At 34.1% G+C, this 25321-nt stretch overlaps 1 protein-coding gene across 3 annotated transcripts in view; it reads right to left on the bottom strand.

Moving 5' to 3' along the window:
- Positions 1 to 25321, bottom strand: part of Diaph2 (diaphanous related formin 2) — a 730565-nt gene that overhangs the window by 398076 nt on the left and 307168 nt on the right. For all 3 annotated transcript variants that reach the window (XM_051142209.1, XM_051142210.1, XM_051142211.1), the window contains 2 exons: positions 20106 to 20207; positions 6098 to 6337 (listed from right to left, as the gene is read on the bottom strand). In XM_051142209.1, the coding sequence (XP_050998166.1) occupies positions 6098 to 6337; positions 20106 to 20207 (342 nt within the window). The remainder of the gene's footprint in view (positions 1 to 6097; positions 6338 to 20105; positions 20208 to 25321) is intronic.

Below are 25321 nucleotides of genomic sequence, written 5' to 3'. Positions count from 1 at the left end.
GATTTTAAATAATATGAAGGTCATTAGAGATCAGGGATTCCTATTGGATTTATGAGATGGTAAACAAGTATCTTGATTAATGAAAAAATAAGATAAGTGAAACAACTTTTTTTATTAGTAAACATCAGTGTGCACAAGTCCATGTGTACAGCTTAACAGTATGTGCTTTAAGATATACAATTAGTAACATAATGGGAATTAAGCAACCTTAGTAAGAGTGCTTTCAATTAAAAAACAAAATTTAACTTAATATTGGCTTTCTGTTAATTTCAAAGCTTATAGATTTATTAGCTTAAGTGATATTAATATATCCTATTTTATAATTTAAAAATTTGGTATGTTGATTTATATAAAATATGTAGGAAACAAAACTCATGACAGTTTTAATAACCGAGTCTACTATATCACCTCTAATACAGTAAGGACAGCAGTACAACATTATTCTTTTGATCAACAGTATTCATTGGTTCTCAAAGATGAGAGTCCAATGAAGAACAATAATAAAGCACCGTCGGTATAATTAAAAGTCAAACATTTCATACGTTGAACAATGGCAACTATTTAAAACTGTCACTGATATCCTGTACTTGTGTCTTTCTGTATGCTTAGTTATTTCAAATGTCTAATTCAGTGAATGGTACTGCTTCAATGTGGTATAATAAAATGCAGACAGACCCTTCAACTGAAATGTTTATGTCCAGTGGTCATGAATTATGAATAAATTGTATGGTATGTCATTATATGCTGACATTTTAAACATGATGTGCCATGAATGAATTCTCTTGCATTTGCTGTAGCACTGAATCTTATATCACTGATTATCAACAAAAGATTTGAGAACACATTGCTACAAAGCATTCCAATGGAAGGAAAGTTTAATGACTCATGGGGAGACAGAATCTGGAAGGACAATCTAACATTTCATCATATTCTATACATGGTCAAAAGTCTATTCTTTTCATAGGATTTATTTTACACAGCCAATTATAAGTCTATATCATTTATTTCTCAGCAAGCTGTCAAACAAACTTCCCTCAAACTCAAGTAATGATAACCATTGATAACAAAAATCGCTTTTTAGTGAGGCGAAAACGTGAGAGATAATACTGAAAATACAGCAGTCAGCTGAAAAATGTTTGAGTCCACTGTCATCAAATGATCACTTATAAGCCATTACTCCACAAGTAGATTCTCACTTTTAAACTACAGAGAAAATTTTCTACCGTAAGAATAGGGTCATTATTATGATAAACAAGTCATTTAAAAAGAAAGCTAAATATTTATGTTAAAAATTAACAAAAGACCTGTTTGAAGCCAATGGCTTTATGTTCACTCAAGCATAATTGAGAGTTTTTTATGCAACAGATATTGAGAATATAATGTAGAATGAAGAACCGATATGAATTCCAAGAGTTCAGAGTCAAGACAGAAACAAACAAACAAACAAACAAACAAAGTAAGATGAAGTTTCCATGTGAGGACATGTTAGAACATCACAAGAAAGTAACCATCTGTAGCCCAATGGTTTCATCAAAGAAAACCATGCAACATCTCAGTCTTTGAAATAGCATCTTGGAAAAAATGAAAAAACAATTTTCTTTTATTTAAACTTCACAATATGTGGTATTTTCTCACGGTTTCTGAACTATCTAATACATTGGCCCAAGTATTCACCTTGTTGAGCATTAGGTTTTTTTCTTTTTTGGTTGTATGTTTTATGATCATTTTATGATAAAATTCTAACATTTATGATATAATTCAGTGTTTTGAATAAAAATAATTAGACATTGTGAACATTTAGAAGAATTTACATGTTACTTAGTTAGCCTGTGATTTCCCTTAGATTTTCTTCTGGACCATTTACAAATTTTACTCCCATAGGCAGTGGGTATATTCTCTTTTTTTTTTCAAAATAATTTTTTTTATTAATTTATTCTTGTTACATCTCAATGTTTATCCCATCCCTTGTATCCTCCAATTCCTCCCCCCCCCCCGCCATTTTCCCATTATTCCCCTCGCCTATGAATGGGTATATTCTCTAGAGATATATTTAATGTTAAACAATCTTCCATTTCACAATGCAATTAAACCCATTTTATATACCATCTTATACTTTCTATGAAGATGAATTATATATATATATATGTGTGTGTGTGTGTGTGCGTACATATCCATATATACATACATATATGTGTGTGTGTTCGTCCATTACATGCAGAGGCCAAATCAGGGTGTCAGATACCCTGGAAATGGAGGTACAAAAGTTGTGAGCCACTACTTGGGTGCAGGGCATCAATGGACGGTCCTATGGTAGAATAGCTAGTGTTCTAAACCACTGAGCAATCTCTAAAGCCCAACTGATCTTTTAAAAGGTCAACTCCTTTAGCTTTTTTCCATTTTCTGGTTGAGTAATCTCAGATCTTTCTAACAAATTTCACTTTTCTCTTGAATTACATAGTCACTTTTGATTGTAAGTTACCAACTATATCCAAAATGCTCACACAGGGAATGCTTGGTATTTTTTTAACATTTGTTTACATTGTATAGTATATATGTTATTATTCACTGAAAACTAAATAAATGTTTCTGAAGTGCAGCATTGGAGGTATTTAGAATTTCTTTGGCTAACAGAGAAGTACAGACCAAGATTGCACTGTAAGTTAGCTTCATTCAATGGTTCTCATCCTCCCTAACGCTGTGACCCTTTAATACAGTTTTTCATGTTGTGCTGAGCTTAAACCATAAAATTATTTTCATTGTTACTTCATAATTGTGATTTTGCTACTGTAATGAATCATAATGTAAACATCTGTGCTTTCCAACTGTCTTAGGTGACCCCTGGGAATGGGTCATTTGAACCCCAAAGGGGTCACTGCACGTAGGTTGGGAATCACCAATTTAAATCATTTTGCTTATAGTAAAGTACACTGGTTTGGTGTTTCACAAGTGATAATTCACTACTCATACCAAGAAAGCATTTTATAGTCATTGTTTCCTTTTAGGGTACTTGGCATTTTGGTTGACTCATTTGCTTTCCCTTTCTTCTAAATATAGCAGCCAATTGTGAGCACACAAATATTCTATATTATGCATTGAAACACAACTAAGTTATGATTACTTACATCATGCCTCTTTTTTAGAGGACAAATATTTTAATGTTTCATAGGTTCTTTTAAAAAGTAGATGATAATTTAAAACTCAAATAAAAGGATTTATCATTAGAAAAATAGGTGAGAAACAGTATCACTTTTCATGTATAATGAGTATTTTTCATAAGGAATTCCCTCTGTAATTTGCTAAAGATAAAAATCATCCAAGTGGCTTTTTATAAGAGAAATTTAGCAGCAATTATAGCTAATCATGTACCAGTGGTTACTTAATTCCATCTTTAAAAGATTGAAGTTCTTGTTTTTAATAGCTGAGTAGTATTCCACGAAATTTGTGGACAAATGGATTGAACTAGAAATGATCATAATGAGTGAGCTAACCCAGAAGCAGAAAGACTCAAATGGTATATACTCACTTATAACTGGACACTAGCCCAAGGGGCAGGTCCCATCAAAATCTGCACCTACCAGGAAAGTGGGATAGAGGTGAGAACATCCTATTGAGACTCTAGGTGAGAAAAATATAGGGGATAGGGAAGTAAGTGGATCCAGAGGGTCCTAGAAACCTACAAGAAGAACATTATGATGGGTGGATCTGAGCCCAGGGGTTCTGCTTGTTCAAAGGCACCAACCAAGAACAAAACATGCAACCATCATCAAACCCCTACCCAGATCTAACCAAGGGACAGAACATTCTCCACAGTTAAGTGGAGACTGGGGTCTGACTTTCACAGGATCTCTGGTGCCCCATATTTGGCCATGTCCCTTTGTGGGGGAGGCCCAATGGCACTCGGAGGAAGGATAGCAGACTACCAAAAAGAGACTTGATACCCTAGCACCATATTCAGGGGGAGGAGGTCCCCCTAGGTCACAGTCATAGGGAAGGGGGATTGGGGTGAAAGTGGGAGGGAGGGAGGAATGGGAGGATGTATGGGATGGGATAGAAAATGAGATGTAATATGAATTATTTTATCTTTCAATAAAAATGTGTTAAAAATAAATAAAAATAAAAATAAAAGATTAAAGTTCTAAGCCAACTACTTCTATGCACTTCAGTAATTTTCTGTCATATTAGACATTTACATCTGCTCAAAATCCTTTGTATTCCAGGAAATCTTTGTATTCCTAAACCTGATGGAAATATCATGCATGGCTATGATAGTTCTCCTTATTAGTGACATGTATTTCCCAGAACGTAAAAATCAAACTGGGTAGTGGGATATTGTAAAACTTTACCTCTTTTTCTTTTTGAACACCTATTACTACATGATAGCATTTCCCTATGACAATTTTTTTTTTATTTTATTTGAAGTTGGCAAAAATCTTTGTGCTAAATCCTTTGAGTGTACCTGTAGTGATAGATGTCAGATCAGTGCTATATGGAAAAACTTTTATTAGACAGGTAGATGACAGGAAGAATGCTCTCTCTCAAAAATGAGACATACGTATAAAATCTTTCTGTGAGATTAATATAACCTTTTGTTCTTGTATATAAATGAGTTGTTCATTTTTGCTTCAAGATAATCATTTTACATAACAAATTTGAATAAGGTAAATTTAAGGCAGTTTAAAAGTGACATAGTTGTTCAAATGAGAATGTTTACATAAGATATTTATATAAGGTAAATGTAAATTATATATAATATGATATAAATCTATACAATATAAATTTATAACATCTTATTTAATATACATATTTTAATAATCATAAACCAAAAGTTAAAATTCACAGCTATACATAGAGAATGCATTCAAACTAACGAGTATCTTAGTAAGTCCTATAATGCAATGAACAGCTGCATAATAGTTTTTCCTTGTAAATAAAGAAAACAGTTTTTTCTTATTTATTGCAACTATTATTCTACATGGTGTTATCTAATGAACTGACATTTCCTACAAGAGGAAATAAGAACTTATTATTATCAAAATCTGGCATTTCAAAATTATCTAGTCTATTTTGTTTTTATCTTTTTTATAACTCTCCAAGAAATATCAGGAATAAAGAGATAGTCAAAACTCCATTATATAACACATATATATGTATATGTCATATATGCATGCTATTCCTTCTACTTATATGTATTACAATTATCACATTCAAATTGTTTTTATACATATTAAAATGATAGTTTGTGGATTTGCAGCTTTTATAGGTCAATGCATGAGGAATAAAGAAGTCTACACTTATTTGGAATTTTTGTTAAAATATATGTCCAGAAGTAGCCAAACGTCTGCAGTTTTCAGATAGGAGGTGAATAAACAGTGAAAGCAAGAATTTGACCATGTCCCCTGGAGAGGGAGACCTGGTAGCACTCAGAGGAAGGACAGCAGGTAGCCAAGAAGAGACTTGATACCCTATGAGAATATATAGGGGGACGTAATCCCCCTCAGGAACAGTCATAGGGGAGGGGGATAATGGGAAAATGGGGGGGGGGGAGGAATGGGAGGATACAAGGGATGGGATAAATATTGAGATGTAACAAGAATAAATTAATAAAAAAAAAGATTTAAAAAAAAAAAGAAAAGAAAAGATGTCAAAGAAAGATTACTTCTCTCCAGATACATTTTCATCTCAAGCTTCCCCAAAGAACTTCACCTAAGAATCTGTTCGGTTGTCTGTCTGTAAATAAAAATTCCTGTCTTTTTTCCTCATATAAGTTAGATCATCAAATACTTTTTGGAGACATAATAAGTAAAAAGTGGGTGAAATATAAGTTAAATCTATTTGATATTGACAAATTTTGTATGGTCTCTAATCTCCAGTAAGATTTAATGAAAAATATATCAGTAAAAAGACTTTATATACTTTTGAATTTTGTTCCAATAAGATTTAAAAATATTTATTTTACTCAAGATATAGTTTTTTTATGCTATCCACTTCACTCTGACTACATATGATTTGGAACTAATAAATTATTTCATTTATATAACCTTAGTTCACATACGAAAAAATTAATGTTATAAATTAACACTATAAAATGATGCCTTACCTTACACAGGAAGTTGATCTTAAAACCCAAGGACTGGGCATTCCTTGAACCTGAGTTCATGTAGTTTCCAACCAGAAGGACCAACTCTAGAAGTCTGTTAAAGCTTTCACTTTTCTTCAGTTCTTCACATGCAAGTGTTACTGCTATGATGCTTGGTTTGATGTTGTTTACATGTTCTTCAAAGGTGAGCTTGAAAAGGATGCTTGTGAGACGAGCGCGTAACATTTTCACTGTGCTCATCTGTAAGATAAGGCATCTCTGAGAACATCTATTTAAAATTATCTTTCATTTCTTCATTGTAGATAATTTCATAGACAACACTGCAAGTGCATACACACAGCCAATTCTCTCTGAGATTTAAGATATGCTATCTTTGTTTCAAGTTTTCTAAGGAAAATTTAGGTAAAGGTTTAAAAATCAGAAGCATTCAGATTTGTTAAACAAGAAAAAGAATCATGATTATGAACTAAATAAAATATAGCTGAGGGTGATTCATTTCAACATGCAAAACTTTTGGTCACACGTAACATACTAATGGACAAAATGTGTCCCTCAGATGACATAGGATAGTGTATATACATTAAAATGAGTTGTTAAGTGCCTAACTTGCAATAGGCAAAGGGTGTGCACATTGGCCAAAATTGTAACTCACTTTTCCTAAGAAATTATCTACCAGTACAGTGTTGAAATCAGAGGATTAGAACCAATCATTTACTATTTTCGAGTTTATAATTTCTATTCACAGAATGTAGTGAATATTTAAATATGTCCTGAAGATTTTCACCTGCATGTCAGATGTCAGTGTTAATACATTTTTCAAAAATTTACTGTTTCTTTTATTCAAAACAGTTCAATTTTAATTTTAATTATTTTATGTCAGAGTGTTGATGCACATTCCAAATTCTCTTTTGTATATCACCAATAATAAATATTTTGAGGTTTTAATTTCTTTTAGCTCAAAATTATTTAGTTAGTGTTCATTTACCAAATGAAATAAGCAAAGAGGATAGATAGTGATTAGACCCACAGTAGCATTTCATGTGCACACAACGAATAAAAATTATTAAACATGATAATTATACTTAATTTTTCGCATATAGCTCAATCTTCTTAAATACAAATGCTGAGCACAGACCAACACTAACATATCTACAAACACAATTATATTCACTGAAAACATTAACAGAAGTCCTTTTTTTTTTTTAAACATGCCTTCACTTTGTAACCATTTCTGGTCTTCAACGTTTGATCCTTCTATCTCAGCCTTCTAGGTGCATGTGCCGTCACACCTGGTAGCCAGAGTTTAAACCGCTTAGTGCCCTTTTGTTGTACCTTCTGTAACGTTCCATGTGCTTTGACTTGCAGTACTTGTTCTCTAGCTGTTGCCATTATTTTGGAAAGTTGTGGAAACTTTGGAAGTATGACTGATCTCGGGGAAGTGAATCACTGGGTGAAGGATCTTGAATGTGTACAACTGTCACACATTTTGCTTACAGGTCTACTGTGTTATGGATGGCCTTTGCCATATATACCCAACAGCACTAACTTATCTGCCTTGCCATACCTTCTCCTTCCATGATGGGCTAAAATCAGAAAACCTAAGCCACAATAAACCTTGCCTCCCTTAAATGAGTTCTGTCGGATATTTTGTCACATTTATGATAAATATAAATATTATAACTTCAAAAGTTACACATGAATTACTGGGTAAATTATAATGGCTATAATAATGAAGCAACCAATTTGTCTGGCTCTCTTTTGACATTAACTTGCCTAATAAGTATGGGTGTCTACCGCTATGTGAACTTTAATCTTCTATAAATTCTGTTTTCATGCATTTTCCAGGCAGGTGCATGAAAGAATGAAGAGGATACTGTCCTCTTGTAGTATTTGCACAGCTCTCATCCCTTTGGACTATTTTGTTTAAATCACATAAATTGTCATCATGTGTTTTACCCCTTTTTAAACTTTATCTGCTCTTGCACCCTAGTCAAATGGATGATGTCATCTACATTCAGAGTGGGCTGTCAGCTTCTAGTCTTCATCTCTCTGTTCAATTGGGATAGGTAGAGATCCTAGAGGATTTATTCATCAAGGTGCCAGAACCAATAAGGAGTAGAGACTGTAGTTAGATATGCTTGAGCTTTCAGTCTTGCTTCAGTGCTAATAACGGATTTGTATTTTATTCTTTCTTCACTCTGTATTTCAATTCTTAACCTACGAACTCAGAGAACGAATTCGATTTTGTTCACTTTTTAATATTGCCTACAACAGAAGTACAGCCAACAAGTATATTTTAGTAAGAATAGTGCTAGCAATTCCAGCAGTTAACACTTATTGAAGATTTTCTGTCAGACATTTTTCTGCCTAAGTGATTTAATTCTCAAATACATCCTAGGAAAAGTCTACTGTCATTACACTGGAACTATCTATGTGTGCTAGTTTGAATGAGAAATATCCCCACAGGCTGAGGAATTTAACACTTGGTCCCCCATTGGTAAAGCTGTTTGGGGAGGTTTATGAAGTGTGCTTTGCTTAAAGAAGAACATCACTGGGGGCAGACATTATGTTTTTATAGTCTCTCTGCACTTCCTTTTCACTCTCTCTAATCTATGATTGTGGGTATGTGGGTGTATTCTCTACTGGCTCTCTCTGTCATCATGGAATTTTATCTTTGTAGAGTCTTAAGTCAAAATAAACTCATTTTTCCCATAAGTTGCCTTTATTCATGGAGTTTTATCATAGCATACATATCATCACACTACACTGTCCCTTTAGTATTTTTGGAAGCTGGGACTGTGATTGATTAAATGATGATTGATAGGGAAACCATCAATAAAGTATAAAAATCCCCCAAGAAACACATGATGATGTATAAGTTTGATAATAGAAATAGAAAGGAAAAGATGAATGGATGAGATAGAATTAAGGAAAACTCAGCAACACTTTTTACTTACCAGGTATGAGAGAAGTTAAACAGTGGTTTCAAGGCTTCAGTTTTGTTACTCTAGCAATGTTGGCATTAATGGTAATTTAAAGAGAAGCTGAAGAAATTGCTCAGTAGTTAAAAGAACTTACTGTTCTTCTGAGTCCTAAGTTCCATTCTAAGTACACAGGGCAAGTGGATCTCAACATCTACAACTTTAGTTATAGGGTATCTGTTGTCTCTGTTCTACATTCATATGTCCCAACACATAGACAGCCAGACACATACATATAATTAAAAATAAAATAACATTATAAAATTGAATTCGGCATTGCTGTGGTATTGGTTAGTGTTGGGATGTTCATTTTGTTTTAGGGGTTGTGGGGAAATGAATGTGCTTCTTTGGATCTCTTGTGATCTATACACTAGTAAGCTAATCAAGGACTAAGACAGCAGAGGCAGATAGAGTACAGTTTAGCAGCAATGCCAATCAAACAATTTTCTGTGTGAAAATTGTCTGCCTAATTTCAGATTTTCACTTTCCATATGTGGAAATTAAGGAACATTGTTGTGATTTTTTCTAAGTTGTAGGATTATAATGAAGAGATTATAGAGAAAGTGAAGTCATTTTCAGATATTAGTTGCAAGTATGAACATATTAAAATATATTGTTAGCTAAAATTGTCAATATAATTGAAATGAATTTAGTTGGTAATTTTGCTGTGTGGCAACACTGCATATTTTTTCCTAACAAAGACACCATGAGCTTCTGTTTATTAAGATTCTCAAAATTAGAACACTATTCCAATTATTACCATTGGTCATACAATACTACACAGCAGCAATATTTGCCCACATTTTAACATGTTCGTTTACTGATCATATTTACCATTTAAACTATATATGTATGTGTGTTTATATATTACACTTGATTATGTCACTAATATACTAATTAAATGCCCTGATTTATCTAAAGCATCTAAAATTTCACCTCCAAATCTTCTAGTTGATGATAAAAAATAATTCCTTTATGACTGGGGAATAATATGATATGACAATAATATTTGATAAAGTTTTAAAATAGAATTGAATTTGATAATTCTATGAATAGATGTGATGGAGGACAAAATAATTGAGAAGGCCAGTATGTGGAAGAGAGTGGAGAAAAAAGTCAAATGTACCTTCATAAGCACCTAGTACAGGGTCTTGCATATACTAGATACTTAAATATTTGCTGACTCATATTAAGACCCCCTAGGAAAACAATAGCTGTTGCTAATGTAACCTTTATTTATCCTTAGAAATTCTTAGCAAGAAGTATACATGGTCATTAACATGTCTGCTAAACATGAGGAAAAGTCTTTTTGAATGCACAATTAAGCAATGTGTGTCTGTAGTAGTCAATGAAGAATGTGGCTCATTATCCACTGAGTAGACTGAAAATATCATGCTCCAATTATCTATTTTTCATTCATACTATATATTTACTAGCACACATGTTATAACTGGAAATTCATTCTTTTTAAAATTAATTAATATATTTATTTATATATTCACTTTACATCCTGACTGTAGCTCTCTCTGTCATCTCCCCCGCCCCCCGTCTCACCCTTCCTCCCTCCCTCTTCCCCATCACTCCTCCCCTACTTCTCAGTAAAAGAGATCCTCCACCCACCCACCCACCCACCCAGCAAATGAAGTCACATCAGGACTGAGCACATCCTCTTCTCCTGTGGCCTGGTAGGGCAGCCCCACCACTGGGAAGTGATAAATGTATTCTTTAAAAAATAAAGAGATTATAGAGAAAGTTAAGTCATATTCACTTATCTCTAACTATCAATTACTAATGACTAAAAAAAAAAACACACACACATCAGCAGGATTGTTTCAATCTTACGTTTGAACTTTTACAGTCAGACCAGTATATATTGATAGACAGAAACTGAACTGTCATCAGAGGGTTTTGCTGTGTAAAGGAATAACATGGATAGTCATGCTTAGAAATAATAGGAAGCACTGAGACATGTCCCCAGCCATGTATACATCTATTAAAAGGTGCATGTCTCATAAAGGTACTTGAGTGTTTCTAAGGGATATAAGTAAATAAAGCAGAAACTCCACTAAAACGTATGTCTGTTTTATTGTTGGGGTCCCTTGCATCATTTTAGTTGACTAGCATCCTTTGATTTATAATTCATTCCTTGAAGGGCTGTGGGATGCTGACCAGAGTGTTGTATTATGTAGGGGATTTATTTGTGTTGCAAGTTACTTGTCTATCAAATCACATCAAGTGGTTCTCATTTCTTCAGCCAATATGCACTATATTAAAAAGAAAACTACATTGACAGCTTTAGTGAGAGGACTACAAGTGGGTTATTTCCCCAAAGAGCTAGTCACAGTTTCATTTATATAATTTGAAGTGTATAAACTTCATAACCATAAAGTTGGTTAATATAGATACAATACGAGAATACCGTAAGAATGCACAGAGAAAGACAAGAAGAAGCAGTGGTAAAAAATCATGCATGAATGAGGAGAAGGACATGCAACTGTTAGTGTATTCACATCACCTTTATTAATGCCCATCATATGTGAATACAACTGAAACTTTAGTCCCTTCAAAATAGTAGAATTGATCCCAATTATTACTTGGCTATTAAGAGATAGCCATTAGGAGGCATTATCCATTGAATTTACAAAATGTTTATTTTTATTTTAGTATAAAAAGATAATGATTTCAATCATATTCAAGGATAGATTTTTTTTTTTTTTTTTGCTAGCTTGGCAGTAAGATTCAGAGGCAATGACTGACAACACTCAGTTTAGATAGAGATGAAGCAGATACATTTGGGATTTTCTATTAAATGAATAATTTTCTTATCTTCTAATACACAGTAACTTCTTTAAGGGCAGAGACTCTTCTATTCATTGTTTTACTTCCTACACTAAATCCAGTACCTGTACGAAATAATCAACAGAAGAATTTCTGGTATATGTAGAAAAAGGAAAATGTTTGCACATTAGCTGTCATGAGAGATGAGAGCAGTAGTTAATCTGTGGATTGAAGATTTAAAAGATAGTGTTGAAAACTGACTATACATCAGAAAAGTAATGATGTGCTGATAGAGAGTATTTCCCCAAAGATACTGATATGTGAAAATTATGCATTGAGAAACATCTACTCATTTTTAGTATGGAACAGAACAACATAACAATGTCTGCCCCAAAAGACACTGTACACTCGCAGGAATCACACTGAGAAGTTGAATAAGAATTACAAAATATTCTTGTCAAAACACCTACTTGAGGCCACAAATGACTATTACCACAGAGCTGTGCTATTCTATTAGAAAATTAGAGACATATGGGAATAAGTAAGATGATAAATTTTTGATATTTTATAATTAAAAAAGTAAACAATTACATATTGAAAAATCTTGACCTACTGTGATTACTCAATTTTCAGGTTGTTTGATTTTGCCTTGATTTATTACAAAATGTGGCTGATATAAACAATCCTGAGGTTGGAATATGAGATGTTAATGAAATGAATAGTAATATAAATGCAGGGACTTGAGAATAACCGATGGTGAATTTTCTTTTACTTGATCAAAAATTGTTAAGCTGGCCCTTTCTCAGATAAAATCACCCACATCTACAAGTAAGAGCTAGAATATATATATGATGAGAAAAATGAAAACAAAAATAACTGGGGCACTGCACATTAAAATGCTGAACACTCTGATTTCAAACAAGACAAAGGAAAACGTGATTTTTTTCATAATGAATATATAAACTTAGAAAATGATGTAACATTAACAGGACATAGGACCTACAATTTTCTTTCTAAAGTAATTACTTTTATACTATATAGGAAGGAGAGCTATCAGTTTCCTTTTCACCTAGTTAAGCTATAGGTGTATTTCTAACTCTCCTCTTGCCTTCGTATATTTGTGAAAAAGAAGTAAGAAAAAATTCATTGTTCTGTCAGTAATATCACATAATCTGTACTTTTCATTAAAGATTTATACGTACAGGGCTATCAAAACATCTTTTTAAACAGATTATAGCTTGAGAATGTTGTTAATTGAAAAATATGGGTAATTTTGAAGCCAGAAAAACAAAAGTACTGATTTCTAAGAGAACTAATTATTGCCTTTTTTCCACAGAAGACATGCTAGCTTAATAGATATACACAGTATGGGTCTCCATCCCCAGTGCAAGACAAGTGGGAATTTCCCTGGTTCTGAGGTTTGAGAACAGCTGAGCTGCAAACACATTTAGAAGGATCTAAAAGCTCCAGCTGGGGGTTCTGACTGCCAGAGATTTCAAAGATCTGTGCTTTTCTTCCAGTAAAGGTACAGCACATAATTACAATAGATGTACCAAATTCAATTCTGTAGGAGGTGGGTTGGAGGACAGTCAGTGGGAAGCAATGAAGCCAATCCATCCCTTTAAAGAAGAAGATTATTGATCACAGAAGGTGTATGAAGTAGCATGTCCCTCTTGCTGGGAGGTCTGCATTCACACAGAGGGAAAATCTCCGGCTTGATATTGTTTGTTTGTTTCTGCTTAATTTCTGCCTCTGGTTTTATTCCCCAGTTGATTATAAGTGATTATAAGGGTTTGCTTAGAGCAAAAGCTTACCAAAAAAAGCTTAGAGCAAGCTCACCAACCCAGGGACTGATTCAGATAAGCTTTATTTTTTTTTTTCTCCTTAAGAAAACTCTACCAGTTTTGAACATTTCATTGTTTCTTATTGGTAGTAGAATCTGAATCAATATCGAAGAAATAATGTCATGTATGGCACCCATCTTGCCCTGCTGATGAGATTTCATTTTTATCTAGGGAGTTATGTATTAATGGAAATTCTACAGTGTAATGGGAAGGAGATACTTGAAATGAAAGCAACAATGAAAATCTCACTGCATAAGAAAGCAAGGCAAGAAAATATCCATTAAAAAAAAGTTAAATCAGCTGGACTGTGGTGGTGCATGCCTTTAATCCCAGGACTCAGGGAGACAGAGGCAGGTGGATCTCTGTGAGTCTGAGGCCAGCCTAGTTAACAAAGAGAGTCCAGGACAGCCAAGTCTACACAGAAAAACTCTGTCTAAAAACAAACAAACAGACTAACTAACTAACTATCTACCCAAACAAAGAAACCAAAAGTCAAATTGTTAATGCTACCAAGTGGCATATAGGTTGAGAGTAAGATAGGAGTGGAAATAGTCCACTGTGATTTTCATCTAGGCAAACTAATTCAATAATTTGGTGGGTACAGATCATGAATAAAATCAATGTGGTACATCTACTTAAAGAACTTAAAATCAAAGAGAATATAGTATACAAATAATCTCAAAAAATGAATAATTAAATTAAGACTTTCTAGAAAGTAATTTGAAAAGGAAGCTCTGAGAGTTTAAGATATAGACCTATTTTTGACAGCTAGGCAAATGGCATAATTACTGGGAAAGACAATTTTAAACTACAACTTAATGACTTTTAGAAAGGAAGGTAAGAAGTGGGAATCAGGGGTGATAGCACATGCAATGATTCTGAGAGGAAAAGAATAAATTCAAACTCATAAATGATGAAAGTCAATATGGCTGGGGTACAGTGAATAAGAGTTCAGTCCACACAAAAACCTAACACCTAAAAACTAGGAAATGTGGGCAGGCTTCAGGCCAAAACATGCCTGATAGGTTAAAACCAGTTAGCACTGTGGTGATGGCTAGGAATATGCCGCAGTGGGCAAAGTGTTTGTTGTATAAACAAAATGACATAAGTTCAGTCCCCAGCACCCATAGAAACATACACAGTCACATATCCATAACCCCAGCCCTGAGACGAACAGAGGAAGTCACTGAGGAGGCCAACCTGTCTAACTGAAACAGTGAGCTCTAAGTTCACAGAGAAACCCTATTACCCCCAAAGAAGAAAGATAAGTATGCAAGAAGATACCTAATATTGAATATGTCTTCCAAACATGTAGACATGTACAAGAGCATCCACTCACATGTGGACAAACGTGTATATACTGTATTTATACAGTGAAAAGGGGAAGGAAGGAATGAAGGAAGGAAGGCTTTACGGTTGTAGGAAGTAAATAATAAAATGCAATACAAATACACTGTAGATAGGGGACAAAGATAAGACTGATTATTAGAAGAGCTAAAGTTTTAGTAGAAGACTCAGTTAAAGGTATGTGATAACAGTTAAAGAGAATGATCATGCTGCCTCAGACTATGGCAGTGACAGTACAGATGGAGAGTGAGAAGATCTGATGCATTTTTCAGTTGTGATTAGGAAGACAATAATGACCTATTTATTTATTTAATCACTTTACATACTAGTCATAGCCCCCTCCTGCCTCTCATCCTCGTCCTATCCTCCCTCCTTTTTCCCCTATGCCCCCCCAACCCAGCAAAATTGGGAGCTCCCCTCCCAACTAACCCACTCTAGCTCATCAAGCCCCATCAGGACTGAGCATGTCTTCTTCCCCTGTGGCCTGGCAAGGCAGCCCCACCAGGGGGGAAGTGATCAGAAAGCTGATAACAGAGTCCATGTCAGAGACAGCCCCTGCTCCCCTTTCGATCAATTTTAAAACACTATTTAAGGCAGAATCCTGATTGCTATTGGCTGATCAGTGAATGAGAAGGAAGACCGTAGGGAGCTGATGAAGACTTCATAAGAAACTGATGATAGGAAGCAGAAAGAGGGCATGAAGTAGCTGGATTTTTGGGCCAGTGCTACAAAGGGGACATGGGTATGCACTAGAGCATCTATCTCATTGCTCTTTTCCTCTTCCTCCCTTCCTTTAGTAAATCACAGTACTTAAAAGCACCAACTCTGAATTCAAACTGAATTTAGCATCTACTATTTACTATGAAACCTTGGGAAAGTTACCTGTGCTTAGTTGGCCTCAATACCTCAGCATTAGTACAGAGCTAGTAATAGTGTCAACCTTGCAGTTTATCTCACAAATTTTAAGAGAACACAAATATTTTGACTGGCTTGACCTTGAGCAGGTATTACACAAGTAACTACAGGTGGTGGGAGTTGATGTGCACACTGGCAGTTTCCCATACCTCACAGGATAACTCCAGAACCATGTGCACATAATTAGCATTAACAGCACTCACGAATTATTGATAACAAGAAGCAGGACAAGAAGTTGAAAAGGAGATGAAGGTTAGCAGTAGGGGACACTTGATGGAGGCAACAGTGGATAAATAGGATCAAAATATGGTGTATAAATGTAAGAATTTTCCAAAGAATAAATTAAAAATATTATTTAAAATGTGGCACAAGTAAAAAAAAAGTGTTAGCATGAGCAAGTCGTGGTGGCACATGCCTGTAATCCCAGCATTCAAGGAAGCAGAGCCAGGTGTGTCAAGTTCGAGGATAGTTTGGTCTACAAAGCAAGTCCAGGACAGCCAAGGCTACACAGAGAAACATTGTCTTGAAAACAAAAAAAGTAATCATAAAGTACAATTTAGTAAGCTTTTTGCAATCAATAATACTGTAATAGTACTATTAGTAATAAAAATTGCCCATCTCCTTTTCTAATGTTTGACCAAGAATGAGTTAATAAAAAAAAATAAAGAGGGGGAGGGTGAGGAAAGAGCTCTCTTCTGCAGTAATTGCATAGCATGTAGGAGATCTGGGTCAGTACCCAGAACAACAACAAAGAGCTATAGACATGGTTACTTAGAAGACACAGGAGGCTAACTTCAGCCTATAAGTTAGAGACAAGCCTGGGTGACACAACAGCAAAGCAACTTTGGAGATAGAACAGACACTGGAAATCATGAAGTGCTTTTGTTATTTTACTGGCACTAAAGAATTCATGCCAAATGAAAAGAACAGATGCACAGACAGAAGAAGCAATGGTAAGAAAAGAAGAGAGAAGGGGAACATGGGACTTGATTTTATTTTCTGAAGTCAGGGAAACTTTGAAGCGTTTTGTTTTGGAAATCATAAATATAAATTTTAATATGAATATACTAAATAACATTGGCAATGGGTGCAAAAAGCTGAGGACATGGGCTTTACCAAGTTGGGGATTCTCTTATTAGTGGGACTTGTGTTTTCCAAAGTTCTCTTCACATTAGGCAACTGATATTAATTAAATGGATAAAGAGTATAATAATATATTCTCACAGAACTAATTTCATTTGGTAATATTTTAGTGCATGTTTTACTTTTTGTCCTTTTAAAATCTCTGAGTCACACTTTTGTCCAAAAAACTGCTTATAGGTCAACAAACATTTACTGCCTATTTTACAAAAGGGACTGTACTTACATTTTAATGATGGGTTATTATAAATTATTATTGATTAATTATTAGTGATATTATTATTTATTTAATAGTATATTCTTTAAGAAAAGTGTGCCTAAAGTTTATTTGGTAAGTCTCAATTGATATTCTTAGGCAATTTACATCATATAAACAGCTTAGTAATAATCTAGATTCTCTCTGACCTCACCTGAGCAGACATACAGCAATATACCATGAGAGTAAGCAAGGGAAGTAGTAGAATTCATGTACATACAGCCTTATATATTTATGATTTTGTGCATAAACAAGAACTCTCTTCCATTTTCTATTTTTGCCTCTAGTTCAGAAGGTATATTGATTTTTATGCCCCCCCTATTTCATTTCCTCAGTGAGATACCAAGGATATTCCTCTTGAAGGACTTGCTTGACAAACTAATACATCTTCCTAGATAAACTGCACTCAGGGAAAAAATGGCTTCTGAGAAACTGTGTAGTGTACCTACTGTAAAACTCATAACCATTATGATGCAGCTGAAATCTCAGATGGTGTATAGTGCTGCTTCAATTATAAGATGGATCTGAGCTGCTTAGGCTTCAAGTATGTACTTAGGGCTACACATTTTATTATTTAGCACTATGCTAAAGTGCCACTAGTTAATAAATAATATAGGGCCAATTCACTTGACTAATAGATCTGATTTAAAAATAAGAGAAATGTGTTCCCTAGGTACACTATATTTTCTATTTGATCACAAATATGCTTGTTTGATTTTCTTTCCAAGTATTTGACAAATCTTTCTCCCTCAATATAGGAAACAGAATGCTCTAGAATCAAAGAACTTTAAATATGTGGAAGCATTAATTGTGCATGTTATAAATAACATACTCAGTCCCACCTAACTGTCATATGAACAAGATTTTAAAACAGCAAAGTAGAAAATCAAATCAATTCCTTTTTTAATTTTTAATTTTATTAATTTATTCAGATTACAACTAAATTGTTATCCCATCACTTGTATTCTCTGATTCCTCTCTCCCTCCAGCTTTCACCCTATTACCCTCCCCTAGGTCTATGACCGAGGGGGACCTCCTCCCCCACGATATGGTCATTGAGTATTAAGTCTCATCTTGGTAGTCTGCTTATTCTTTCTTTGAGTGCCATCAGGCCTCCCCACCAAGGGGAGGTGGTCAAATATGGAGCACCAGAGCTCATGTCAAAGTCAGTCCATACTCTCTACATAACTGTGGAGAATGTCCTGTCCATTGGGTAGATCAGAGTAGGGGTTCGATATTTACTATTGTATTGTCCTTGGTTAGTGCAATAGTTTGAGCAGAACCCCCTTGGGCCCCAATCCACCCATCACGATGTTCTTCTTGTAGGTTTCTAGGACCCTCTGGGTCCTTCTATTTCCCCATCTCCTATATTTCTCTTACCTACAGTCTCAGTAGGATGTCCTCACAACTATCCCAATCTCCTGGTAAGTGAAGATTTTCAAGAGACTTATAAGTGAGTATATACCTTGTGAGTCTTTCTGCTTCTGGGTCAACTCACTCAGTATGATCATTTCTAGTCCCATCCATTTGTCCACAAATTTCGGGATTTCCTTGTTTTTAATAGCTGAGTGGTATTCCATAGTGTAAATGCACCACAGTTTCTTTATCCATTCTTCATCTGTAGGGCATTTAGGCTGTTTTCAGGTTCTGGATATTATGAATAAGGCTGCTATGAACATGGTTGAACATATGTCTTTGTGGTGTGATGGAGCATTTTCTGGGTATATTCCAAGGAGTGGAATAGCTGGGTCTTGAGGAAGCTCTATTCCCAGTTTTCTGAGAAATTGCCAGATAGGACATCAAATCAACTCTAACATAGCTATTTTGAAACATTATGGAATATTTTGGATGAAGTAGATACTATTTGAAAAACAAGTTCAATTGTAATTTTAAAATCCCTTGGTTTACAAATGGCAAATAATCAGGAAGCCAAAGTAAACTAGAATCCATAAAGGAATTGGTCATTTATATAGGAAATAAATCTGTCCTGAATAAAATAAATGTTTTAGGGGTTGGGAATTTTGCTGAATGGTAGAGTGCTTGCCTAGCAAACACAAGCCTGTGGGTTCAGTCCCCAGCTCTGAAAAAAAAAAAAAAGGTTTTATTCAAAGAAACTAAAATTTCAATGCCCTTTATGTTTTCTTCCTTGCTAATTATCTGAATAGCAGGCTTGTGATATTTTGCGATATATGACTATATTCTTTATACTTAGTCATTGTGTGTCATTCAAAGATAAGGATAAAGGAAATGATTAAATTATAGGAGGTATCTTTATGAGTTATTTGTCCTGATAGAAATAACACATTGAAAGCTCTCAATTGATTACGATGTTCTAGAAAATTTGAAAATACTTATGATCTCTTGACACACTGTATATAGTAAAAATAGTTGCTATTATTTTTATTTACCTAGATATTATTCTTGTATTTCAGTCTAAGTTCTCAGGGAGCTAAAATCTAACATTCATATCTGAAGGGAAGAAAATTATTCAGTGCAATACAGCATACTATTTTGCATGCATTGATATCATTAAATATCATCACTACTAAAAAGAATATCTCACAATGCTTTGACATATTTTATGAATGTAAACTAGCTACTTTTTAATATCACAAGGCTATAAATAAAGATTTTTCTTAAGTCAATATTATATTTAGTTATGTAGTTATAATGTAAAAGAAATCAAGTAATATATTTCTTTTGTTTTGTGAGAAGTTTATTCTTAGGCCTTCGAGATCAATACATACCACAACACTAAACTGCTCAGGTTCACAGAGGTCATCATATTCGTTCTTCAGCTGTGCTAGTTCTCGGAGGACATCCTGCTCAGGAAGATATTTTACAAGATTCTAAAAAGAAAAACATGAAAGCTTAGTGGCTGGGCAGTAACACTTTTAAGCACACATTGACAACTCAAATAAACGTGTTTTAAAAACTCAACCTTTTTAATGAGAAAAAACATGTATAAACTAGGTGAAAAAAGAAATTATGTCAATATATTAAAGACCCATAGCTTCCAGGATTTCTATATCAGCAAATCACATAACCTAGAGTAAAAAACTAATTCCTACACAAAGAAAAAGGATAGGCTTAAGAAAAAATTTAAAATCTGAATATACTGACAAATAAAAGACATTAAATCAGAAACCAGAAACTTTGGAACAAAGAAAAAGCCAAGAGGATGTTATGGCTTCAATAGGAATTGTATAAAGTAATTAAACTGCAATTATTACCGTTTTTTCTCAAAATGTTTGAAAAAAAAGAAAGAGGAAGGAGTATTTGCTAACTTTTTCTGTGAAACCAGCACTATTGATACCAGCCTATTAAAAAACAACAGAAGAAAGAAAGATTATGATTAAAGACTGGTAATAATCTCTTTATTTGCGATATATGTGCTTTTCATTTACATACCTAATCACTCTAATTAGAACATTCAATATTTTGGTCTATGTGAGTGGTGAAACAGGCATGATTGACTTATTTTGATTATGGCTTTCAAAACTTTTTCAGCATTGTTACCTAATATAAGTTTTTTACAGGTTATTCATAAATGGCACATATTCAAGTCTGTGTGTCAAACTCTTCCGTTTATTAAAGAGTTTAAGAAATTCATATTGTAAGTTCATCAGTCTTGTAGCTAATACTCATTTATTTTCTATGTGACTTATATTTTTAAAAAATTATTCCTTGGTTTTATTATTTACTATGTTCTTTTTGTATCGCCAGGATAGGTCAAATGCCAGTGCATAAAAATATTTTAATAAAATATAAGAGACTAAAATTATCAAAACAACTTTTGGATCACAATAGAAAGGAACCTGATACAAACGATAAGGCAAAAATGCAGAAATTCTTAATTTATGTAGGAATGTATGAACAAAGTGACATATGGGGACACAAAATCAGTACAAAGGGAAAGCAGAGAAGAAAAACAAAGAGCCCGAGAACTATGGGATCACATACTATGTAACAGATACTGCATCATGGGATTTTCAAAAGGAAAAAAAAAAAGGAAGAAAAGGCAATAGAAAAAAATATTTGAAGAAAAGTGATTAAAACTGAAATTCAAGACATCTGAATATACACATTTAAGTATTTCATCAACTTAACTATGATAGCCTCAAAGTGAACTACATTGAGGCACATTACAGTATACAATCAAGACCCAAAAATGAGTACGTTTTAAAATAGTAACAAAAAAGAAGAGTCATACATCACAAAGACATGTTTTTTGAAGATTTGTACAATAATTTATTTCAGAAATAGTAATCAAATTTGTAGGGAACAAACAATGTCAACTAGTTGCAGGGAATAGAGACAATCATGCCATGTGCCACACAAGAAATTCATTTAGCTCATACACAGGCAATAATCACAGGTTATATATATATATATATATATATATATATATATATATATATATATATATATATATGTACATTTACAAAGTTAGAATGGAAATGACAAAAAGATTTTACAAGTAAAAGAGGGAGTATTTTTGAAAGAGATTCTAATGGTAAACTGGACTGTAGGAATAAACACTTATTGGGTGATCCAGTGTGATAAGGTGCAAAGGCACTGCCATATGAAAGAGCATAGCAGAGCTTGTTCAAGGGAATCCACCCCCGCCCCCTCACGTTTTTCCTTGAAGATTCTTTGACAACGAAACAAGTTAACCCCTGGAAACATCCAGCCTGCCTCAAAGAAGATGACGAGCATCAAAAATCTCCTTATGGAGTTGGTTTCAAATGTGGCAAACCAGCCACTGGGCAAAATGTTCTTGTTTCTGACACAGACAGAATTATGCCTAAAAATAGGCAAGCTTGTATGCAGGCAGAGTCGACAGCTAAACTCTGCTAAGACAGGGTAACCAAGTCCTCAATAGTTCCTGCCTTGCAAATATATCTGTCAGATATATTGGAACAGAAGGCTGAAGATGATGCTCTAACATATTAGAGAGTGATGGGTGACTGTTCAGGTAGTAAACTGTCTCAGTCATTTTTTCATTTTGGAAGCTGCTCACCTGCAATTCTGGTTCACTCAATTATCTAAGTTTTATTTCTTCTCAAGTCTCTGATGGGTTTGAAGACCAGATAGTTTAGTCTTACAATTAAGCTGAGTTGGTTAGGAGTTAAGATGTTTTTAGATCAAGATAGATGTTTTAAGTTTAAAAAGATGAGATATGATAGATATTGATCTTCATTCAGAAATTTAGACCTAACAAGATAAGAAAGATGTTTACTTCAAGTTTGCCAAATACAGACAGTCAAATCGCTATAAATGTAACATTTATATAATTCCAGATTTTCTCATGGTTCTTCCTGCCATATGGAGTTTATTTTTTATGTGTAATAATACAACTGTATACATTAAGAAATAAACATAAAAAACAAAGTTTTTAAGTGTCTGATTTTCACAGGCAATGATGCAAGGGAGCCAGAGAGCAATCAAATAATTTATCACTATGTAATGCCCTGAGAAATACAATTAACATTCTGTTTCAAGCAAAAAAAAAAAAAAAAAAAAAATCCACCCTTTACCAATGAAAATTAAAAAAATCAAACTTATTTTTGTCTTTAGATTATATTATCTTATATAAAGGTTAGTGCATATATGCATGAACACACATATAAGCATGTTGATATGGTGAATGTTGTAAAACTCAATTTAATTTCTATTTCATTTATAATGGCTTCAAAATGGTACCCACAAATGCATTGTTTCACATTTAGCACGATTCTTTCTTTGAAAAAACTAGAAATACCATATGCTGATATCTCAGTTAGGACTTCCATTGCTGAGATGAAACGCTATGACCAAAAGCAAGTTTGGGAGGAAAGGGCTTACTTCCACATCATTATTCATCATGAGGGGAAGTCAGGGCAGGAACTCAAAGAGGATCAGAACCTGGAGACAGGAGCTGATACAGATGCCATAGAAGCATGCTGCTTACTGTCTTGCTCAATCTCCCCAAGACAATCAGCCTAGAAATGCTTATATCAGAATGTACCAAAAAGCCCTAGCTCATTCTAACAAAGACCTCCACTTTTTTCATCTTAAAACATTTGCAACTTTATTTGTTGCTGTTTCTGCCTGGTTTAGATTCAGCTACCTAGTCTTTTTGCCTTGCCCCGCCCCACTCTGTTCAGTCAGAAGTCTATGGGAGGGGAATATAGCAGGAGAGGTAGGGAGGGTGTGATAGTTAGAGGCTAACAATCCAGATGTAATGTGGATAGATTATAATAAAAATAATTTTAAAAAAGGGATCTCTTTGAACTTGCTTTGTGCATGAAAATTGGTATTTTGGTGTGGTCCAGAGGGGAGCATCCCAAAGTATTTGGGTCCCTTCAGTATGAAATTAACCAGTGTCTTTCCGGGACATCCAGTTTTCAAATCACAAATTGTGGTATATCTTTGCTGTTATATTGGATTAAGCCAATTCCCTACAGCTGTCTCCTTACAGTCAATTGTTCAGTTGCTCACAATGTTACTTTATACAAATATTCTCCTCAATCTCTGGATATCCCTGGGTATGTACACAAATGAACTGACTGTAGAGATGTATACAAATGTTCATAGCATTGTTATCTAGAACATGGAAAATGTCACCTGTATATGAACAATGTCAATAAAATGTAGTATATGTATCCAAAGAAGTTTTGATGCATAGTCAATAATCTATGAAAAATTTTTACTTATAATATGAGAGCAAAGAATGAAATTTTATCATTTCATTCTTAGTATATATGTAGAAGAAGCCAATTTTAGAGTAACAAAGCAAAACTAATTTTACAGTGAAATTAAATTAAAATATTGACAGCTGCTGGGTGTTTTGCACACGCCTGTAATCCCAGAACTCAGAGAGACAGAGGCAGGCTTCTTTGAATTCTGTGAGTTCAAGGAAAGCCTGGTCTACAAAGTGAGTACAGGATAGCCAAGGCTATACAGAGAAACCATGTCTCGAAACAAACAAACCAACAAACAAAAGATTAATAGTATTATTAAAGTTATGAAGTAATTAAATTCAGCATATATAAGACCTACCATTTCAACTTTCACTGTGAATATAATTATAATGAACAAAATCAATTCTAAAATAGAATTTTATAATGTGAAAATTGTTACTATTTTATTTCATTTTTCATTATAATCTTTTAACTCATTGAAAGCAGGCTCCACAGAGATGATTTATCTCCTCTTTCTCTGCAAAGCTATATGTAATATTTAAGCATTCAGTGGGTTTATGATATATCCTAGCTTAAAGTACTGTTTGATAAGAAAAGCAAAACGTTTACATAACTGGTAATGTTTTGTAGGTCCTGCCTGTGAATAATGATCAAAACAAGACCCCAGCATATGAGGTACACGCAGATTGTTATGACAGTGCATATTGCTTCAATGAGTCAACTAGTAGAAGGATCCACGTTACAAGCAGCTATCATAGGAAATGCCTAAATGGGTTTTTACAAACACAGGCAATATTGCCGCCAAAGATGCAGTTTTTGTCTATAAAATTCTAACCAAAAGAGGAAGAAACATTATCAGAGCCATCATGAAAAGAATGTGCCAATCTTGAGAATCAATCTGACCTCTATTTTTATGGTGGGCTACAAAGCCTCCTGATACCTAAGTCTCCCAAAGGAAGTTAGGAAGCAGACTGTTTCCAGAAAGCCTCTAATAAGAAAAGAATTAGAATGATGCAGGCTGCAGCATATTAGTCTCCCGACTGTACCTCAAGCCACTCCTAACATGCTCATACATATGAGATTCATAAAAAGACGAGATGTATGATGTATTTAATGTAGCACATTAAAATACAAAAGGTCCCGTGTAGATGCTCAGAGGTAGAGAACATGTTAGTATGTCACATGTCCTGGTTTTGATTATCTTACCCTATGTGTCCCAACCCCAAGAAAGGGAAGAAAAGCCATGCATCCATGATTTTCCATAAAACATGTATTCG

Source organism: Acomys russatus, chromosome X, assembly GCF_903995435.1.
Source record: "Acomys russatus chromosome X, mAcoRus1.1, whole genome shotgun sequence".
NCBI classification, from domain to species: Eukaryota; Metazoa; Chordata; class Mammalia; order Rodentia; family Muridae; genus Acomys; species Acomys russatus.
This window is presented reverse-complemented; position numbering and strand designations above follow the sequence as displayed.